Source organism: Oppia nitens, unplaced genomic scaffold (genome assembly GCF_028296485.1).
Source record: "Oppia nitens isolate AA-2021 unplaced genomic scaffold, nextdenovo-longstitch-racon4-pilon3 scaffold27_pilon_pilon_pilon, whole genome shotgun sequence".
Taxonomy (NCBI): Eukaryota; Metazoa; Arthropoda; class Arachnida; order Sarcoptiformes; family Oppiidae; genus Oppia; species Oppia nitens.
Genome location: NW_026533207.1, coordinates 1,144,810 through 1,153,433, shown reverse-complemented (window position 1 = coordinate 1,153,433; position 8,624 = coordinate 1,144,810). Strand labels below are relative to the sequence as shown.

Genomic DNA, 8,624 nt, shown 5'->3' with positions numbered 1-8,624 from the left:
CATTGTTTTGATAGTAATATTAGTCACTAAACTACAGTAATAATGTTTGTAATTACAATAAAACTATTTTGTCTAAAAATACAGAAATTTTGTTTATTTAATAAATGTGTTTTACACTGCAATGCATAAATGCTAAAAAATAAATAACATTAAGGTAAAAAGGGGTATTTTTAATGTATATTTTTAAAATAATAATTTGTCTAATTAATTTATACAATTTGTCTATAAATTTGTAGACAACATTATTAATTGTCATTTATAAAAAAATAGTGTCTAATATTTTTTGGACAAAAAATAAATCATTGGGCATGTCATAGTTTAACATATTTTAATATAAGTCTTTTATTTTTTAGACAAATAAAATTTGTCTTAAAATTTAAATACAATTAGATTTATTTTATTGGACATACCAATGCTATACTGTAAAAACCAAAATACTTTCAAGATTTTATTGTCAGTGTTCGCTGTCATTATTGTCTTCAATGATCTTAACTTTAGTTTTATTTAATATTTATGTTTTGTTTGAACAAAACTCGTCAATCAATTCAATTAAATCTATTGATAAAACAAAACATAAATCAAATTCATTAGTAAATTGTGTGAATTCATTGAAAGTAAAACATTCAATAATACATTGCTAATTAATTTACAGTACTTACATTTGATTTACTAATTAATTGTTAGAATAATAATAATAATATTTGTATTCAAAAACAAACAATATTCAATATATACAATATATATTCAATCAATATATGAAATTAAATAAGTATTTAATTAATTAATTGTTCACAAAAAATAACAATTTAAAATTTAATTCTATAATCTGATAATTATTTTTATTATACTTTACTGTATTATAACAAACATATGATATTAAACACACATTAGATATAATTACTTTTTTTTGTGTATTAATCAAATGGGTATATAATATATTAACTTCTATTATATTTACAATATATTTATATTAAAGATACGATTTTTATTTATTTTTTAATTAATTATTAAATATTAAATTATTTTAATTTTAATTATACTTATTTAACATGTCTAATATACCGTAGATTATATGTATAACATAATATTTGTTGCCATCTATACTTATAATATAATTAAATAAGTAAATAATTTTAAAAATAAATTTCTAAAATAAAATTCATAAAAAAATTATTAATCATTTACATAAATACTTATTAATTATTAAAAAAAAACAAAACAAAAATCTTTTAGTTACGATATAAATTAATTAACTATAAAATTACTAATGAATTAATTACTAATTAAATAATTAAGACATTATATTAAGTCAGTAATATATAATTAATATTTTTATTTATATGTAATATACTTAATCTTTAAGTTTATATTTATTTAATGATATATAATTAAAAAATTAGAGAAATTTAATTTTAATTTTTTTTTAATACAGTATAATTTTATTAAATAAATGCAATTAAATTATTTTATTAATTTATAATTAATAGCAATTACAATTAGTTATAATTGAAATATTTTTATTTTAAAATCTAAATTTTAAAGTTTTAAATTTAAATTCAATTTCTTAAATAAATGACTTTTTATTAATTAAATTCATTATGAATGTCATTATTAATATAATAAATTATATTATTATTAGTATTAATTCAAATAGTTTCCACTTTTATATTCAGCATATCTTTTAAATAAATTATATAATTCAATATAAAACTGTTTAACTTTAGTACCGGTATTAGGAATCTTAATGTTACAATTAGTTTTGATTGAAATATTTTTATTTTCAAATGTTTAAATTTAAATGCAATTTATTAAATAAATTAATTTACGTTTACTATAAATGTTTAGTATATAGTTTGTCTTTAATGTATTTGCAGTAATTTTTTTCATAATTTGTTTCACTTTTATATAAACCATAGCCTTTGCATAGAATATAAAAGTGTTTGACTTTAGTACCGATCAGTAAATGTTTGGAAATAATTGATTCAATTGTTGTCAGTTTGTTTGGACTCCAAAGGTGTAGATAGACATCCATCAGGTTTGCCAACTGTCCAATAGCTTGGATCGATTCATTAGTAATGGACACACCCTTACAATGTATAGACTGTAGTCGCGGAAGATTGCGGTGTATATCGTGAAAAAACGGATCACCTATTAATCCACTATTATCTACCAGTAGTTTCAAATGTGTTAATCCCGTCAATCGATTAAACAAATTGCTGGTCAAAACCAAATCGGTTTCTTCTTCTTCATAATAATTGTATAAAAATTTTAGCCATAATCGTCTCAATTGTGGTGACATATGTTTGTTGATTGCGGTAAACAAACTATGAATTTTTACTTTAGTTGATATATAGGACTCAAAGTATAATGCCATAAGTTGTCGACAGTTGCGGCCAATTATCGAAAATAAATACTCGATAGTATCGGGGTATAAATCAAACGGGAAATAAAACTCGAGTTGTTTTAATTGCAGCATTTGTGACAAAGCAGCCGATAATGGTTTCATATCCCATGTGTACCAACCGGACCATTCATTTTCCTCATAGTCGAAGATCGAGTGATCAATCATTATCTTCAATGATGTCAATTGTTTGCCGAAATTTTCGGCAAATTTAGCGAAAAAAGATATCGACGAGTCATTCAGTTTTATGTTAAATGATTGCAACGATTTTGGTAACGATTTACACATATTATTATCAGTGAATATATCATTTAATTGGACACTACTTTCCTGACAATCAAAGTCATCATAGGATGTGATATCCAATGTCTTCAGGTTGGATATACTGTCGACCACTTTGTTAAACAATTGTTTATTGTATTCACGATTATAGCCGTCAAACTTGAATGTCAACAATTGTCGGCCAAATTGTCTGAAAAATCTTTCAAACGTACTGTCGATGACCGACCAGAGGCCGTCGTATTCAAATTTTATGGTTATGTGTCGCAATCGGTGACAGTTTTTGATTAATATATCGATAAAACGGCTCATCATATTGACAGCACCAGGAAGTGTTAAACTATTGTCTGAACTCTCGGTATATATATATCTATATATGATATAGACATATACAACAAATATTTAATTATTAAAAATGGTTTTTATTATTAATAAAAAAAATAAATGAAAACCCTTACAAATCACTTATGATAACTGCGGTAATGTTCGGACATTTCGAGACAATCACTTCAAACCATTTAATTGTCCGATAATTTGCACGCTTTGTAATCAAAGATATTGTTTCCAATAGTCTCCAATCAAATATGAGATCAGTTTGTGTATTGAATATCAATGTCTGCCACTGTTTGGACACCGATTCCAGTCTTAATCTGTCATCGATTGGCAGATATTGAAGCAATAGTTGATACAAATCATCGCCGAAACGATCAAATGAGTCCTTCTTCGCTGTCATTATTGTCTTCAATGATCTTAACTTTAGTTTTATTTTATATTTTTGTTTTGTCTGAACAAAACTCGTCAATCAATTCAATTAAATCTATTAATAAAACAAAACATAAATCATTAGTAAATTGTTTTAAACAATCAAACACTGCATTCAAATGACAATAACATTCAATAATACTTGCAATTGATTTACAAATTAATTGTATTCAACAAACAATATATGATATTAAATATGTATTTAATTAATTAATTGTACACAAAAAAAAATATAATACAATAATTTGATAGCTTAATATGTATAATTAAATTTTTTAATGAAATTAACTTTTTAACTAATTAATATTTTTATTACTCATTTGCTAAAATATTAATTTTAAAATAAATACTCAATGCATTTGTAAAACTGTGTCATATTAAAATTGAACATGCTATAGTTCAATAGATAAGTCTAAGCAATAAAAAAACAAGTTGAGAATGCTTCAAAAGCATTTCCATACGAACTTCTAATCCGAATTAAAAATTAAATAATTAAAATCAAATGATTCAGTATAACAAAAATAAACTCCAAATATAATACTATTTCCGCCAATTTTTTGAAAAAAATAAAAAATAATAATGCTGATCTATTATATCTTTTTTGATGCTCTATACAATTCTAAACGTTGAAAATTTTTACCATTTTTCTTTGACCGCCATTTTCTATAAAAGTAAGACATAATAAAAATTTTAATGCTAATTCACTATGCTTGTTTTTAATGCTTTTTTCAAATCTATACTCAAAATTTATTTTATTTTGGACGCCATTTTCTCTATGTTCCTGATAAAATATCAAAATTTCAATACTGATCCCATAGCTCATTTTTTATGTTTAAATCCGAAAAATTCTAAAAAATTTTGTGGGACACCGACAGACAGACCGACAGACAGACTTATAGAATTCAGATACGTACTCCTTTCAGGAGTTCGTGAAAAGTTAACAGTTTTACAAAGCATTGAGTATTTATTTTAAAATTAATATTTATGCAAATGAGTAATAAAACCAGTTAAGAATGCTAGAAAGCATTTTCAGAAAAAAAACTTGAATAACATTGAAAACTATTAGTTTTATAATTATAGCGGCTATATAATAACATAAAAATTTAAAAACTGGTCAAATATACATAATATAAATATTGTAATGTATGGTATCAAATGATTCAGTATGACAAAATAAACAACTATAGTCATGTGGGGTATCAAATGATTTAGTATAACAAAATAATAATCTATAATTATACATTTGCCGCTTGTACTTATTATTTTTGTTCCCGTAGATATCAAAATTTAATGCATATTTTTTATCCTTGTTTTTGATTCTTTCTTCAAATTTATATTTAAAAAAAATTCTTAAAATTTTTTATACTTTTGACGCCATTTTAAAAAAAAATTATACTGATATATTATATCATATTTTTGATACTCTTTACAATTCTAAACGTTAAAATTTTTACCTATTTTTTTTACTTTGGCCGCCATTTTCTTTATGTTCCCGAAGAGATATCAAAATTTTAATATATATTTTTTATTCTTGTTTTTGATGCTTTATTCAAATCTATACTTAAAAAAAATTCTTAAAATTTTTTTTACTTTGGCCGCCATTTTGTCTATGTTCCCGAAGAGATATCAAAATTTTAATTAAACTTTTCAATACATTATTAGTAGTCCTCTAACCGAATCTGAAGTCAGAATTTCAAAATTCGCAAAATGAAATGCTACAGACACACACACACACAAAAGGCTCGTATAGATTTCAGAAAACAAAACTTTTCAAGTTTTTTTTGAAAAAATTTATTAATTAGTAAAAGTTAATTTCAACGTGGTAAAAAATTTAATTATACATATTAAGCTACATGGGCTATTTTTAAAAAATTAGGAAATATATAATTTATATTATAATTAAATATGCAATTAAATAATAAAAAAATATTAATAATTTTCCAAAAATACTTATTAATTATTAAAGTAAACAAAACAAATTTTTTTTAGTTATGATATAAATTTGTTTTTTCTGATAAATAATTAATCATAAATAATAAATAATAAATAATAAATAATAAATTAAATAAAATATTATTAATGTTACTATTAGTATCATAATTATAATATTTTTTTACGTTTAAAATATTTGTATTCCTATTAAATTAGTTATAATATATCAATATTTAAAAATTTATAAACAATTATTAAATAAATGATTTTAAATTTTAAATTTACTGGCAATGTAATTATTTTTTTTAATAATTAATGTAATTATTATTATTATTATTATTTAAATATTTTCCACTTTTATATTCTTGAGAGCCTAAAAATAAATCATTGTATTTAATATACAAATGTTTAACTTTAGCACCGATTAGTAAATCATATGAAATGTATGTATCATTTGTTGTCGCCATTTGTCGGTTTTCATAGGAAAGGTAGACATCGGTCAAGTGTGTCAACTGTCCCATAGCTTGGATCGACTCATCAGTAATAAAGACATTGTCACAGTATATGGATTGTAGTCGCGGATGATTGCGGTGAATGTTACCGAAAAACTGGTCACCGATTGTTTGAAAATAATAAAATTCAAGTCTTAAGTGTGTTAATCCCTTCAATCGGTTTAATAGATCGCTAGTTAATAATAAATCTGTATCTCTATCGGTATAATCCATACATTTGATTGTTAATCGTTTCAATTGTTTTGACATATGTTTGTTGATTGCGCTAAACATACGGCCAATTGTTACTACACTTGATATGTTTGACTCGTAATCTAATGCTTTAAGTTGTCGACAATTTGGGCCAATTGTCGCAAATAAATCGCCAATAAAATTGATGCTAAAATCGGTCGGCAAATCAAACTTTAGTTGTTTTAATCGCGGCATTTGTGCCAAACCGGCCGATAACGGGTTAAGATCCCATTTGTACCAATTGGGCCATTCATCGTTGCCATCATAGTCTTCATCATCAGCAGTCAATTGTTCAAACATTATCGTCAATGATGTCAATTGTTGGCCAAAAATATAGGCAAACTTTGCAAACAACGTCATCGACGACTCGTCCAGTTTTATGTTCAATGATTGCAACGATTCCGGCAACAAATAACACATATTATCGATTAGGATGTCATTTAATTGTACAGTACTTTCATAGCTATCAAAAGTTATATCCAGTGATTTCAGGTTAGGCATACCGTCGACCACTTCGTAAAATAATTGTTTATTGAAATCATGATTAGTGCCGTGAAACTTGAATGTTAGTAATTGTTGGCCAAATCGCCAGAAAAATCGTTCAAACGTACGGTCGATGACCGACCAGAGGCCGTCGTAATCAAGTGTAATAGAGATGTGTCGCAATCGGTAACAGTATTTGATTAATAAATTCATGTAATGACTTATCATATGGACAGCACCGGGAAGTGTTGAACTATAATATCATATATGAAAAAATATTTAATAATAAAAAATTATTTTCATCAATAAAAACAAAATTAAAAAAAAAGATCAAAACCCTTACCCATCACATATGGTAACTGCGGTAATGTTCGGACACTTTGAGACAATGAGTTTAAACAACTTTATTGTCTGATAATAGTCACGCCTTGAATTCAAAGACATTGTATGTAATAGTTTGCCATCGAATACGAGATCTGTTTGTGTATTGAATATCAATGCCAACCACTGTTTGGACACCGATTGTAGTCTTAGTCTGTCATCGATTGGCAGATATTGAAGCAATAGTTGACACAAATCATCGCCGAAACGATCAAACGAGTCTTTCGTAAACATCACTGTCTCGTCAATTGTCTTATATTTTTTTAAAAAAAATATTTCTAATAATCAATTAAATAATTTTTATTAACAAATATTTTTAATGTAAATCAAATAATAGGCTGTACTATAATAATACAATAGCTTTAATAGCCATAAAAATATAATCAGATGTAAAATTCTATGTTAAACATAACAAAACTTATTAATTGATTTTCAATTAAATATTATGTTGTTTTTTAAAAAAACATTTTTAATTAATTTTTAATGAAATACTGAGTTGATATAAATTAAATAAATACTAGAAATATAAAGTACAGATTAGATATTAGTTATTGCATATTTATTTTCATTTTTTATTATTCAATAATAATAATAATTAATAATTGATAAAAATAATAATAAAAAATTATTACATTAAATAAAAAATATATATTGTATTTCATTAGAAATAATAATATTTAGAGATAAGAAAAAAAACTTTAAGTGTAGAAAACAATGATTAATAAAATTTTATATTTAATATATTAGATAACTAATTATTATATAAATATTATTGAAATTTTTAGGTTTAATTTAGTTGAATAAATATATGGTTTTTTTAATTTTTTTAGTATTATAATAGATTTAATAATTAGAAATATTTATATTAAAACAATAATTATTTTTAGCAAACAATCAAAAAATTTATTTTATTTGTTTTTATTTATTGAAAAAATAACACCTATTATTATAATATTTTAATAGTATTTATACCTGTAGTAAATAATAATAATAATAATAAAATTATATTTTATATTTAATATACTAGATAAATTATTATATAAATATTAAAAAAATAAGAACTTTTATTATAATATTTTATTAGTATTTATACCTGTAGTATATAATGATAATAATAATAATTAAAAAAATATTTTTTTTAATGACAATCTAATTAATTATAATAATATTAAAAATCCGAATCAGAGTCGGAATCAGAATCGGATTCACAATCAGAATAAATATAATAATAATAATTGTTATAAATATTAACATATTTTCCATATTTAAACTCTTGTATACAATCTATTGAATGCCAATATCTAATATACAAATGTTTAACTTTAGTATCATTCAGTAAATGTTGTCTAATATAGGATTCAGTTGTTGTCAGTTGGTTTGGATCGCATCTGAGATAGACATCCCTGAGATGTGTCAACTGTCCCATAGCTAGGATCGACACCTCAGTGATGGACGCATTGTCGCCGCAGTGTATAGACTGTAGTCGCGGAAGATTGCGATGAATATCGCGAAAAAACTGGTCACTGATTATCTGATTTAATTCAAGTGTCAGATGTGTTAATCCTGTCAATCGGTTTAACAAATTGCTGGTCAAAACCAAATCGTAGTTTTTTTCGTCTAGTTTTTCATTATAATTGTTGACA

General features: G+C 23.8%; 1 protein-coding gene across 1 annotated transcript; it reads right to left on the bottom strand.

The window, feature by feature from the left end:
• Window positions 1–5,714: 5,714 nt before the first annotated feature.
• Window positions 5,715–7,215, bottom strand: LOC128954397 (uncharacterized). Its single transcript, XM_054299973.1, has 3 exons — window positions 6,944–7,215; window positions 5,839–6,853; window positions 5,715–5,747 (listed from the first exon to the last, which is right to left on the bottom strand). The coding sequence occupies exons 1-3, from the start codon at window positions 7,213–7,215 to the stop codon at window positions 5,715–5,717; spliced, it is 1,320 nt and encodes a 439-aa protein (XP_054155948.1).
• Between the last annotated feature and the right edge of the window lie 1,409 nt (window positions 7,216–8,624).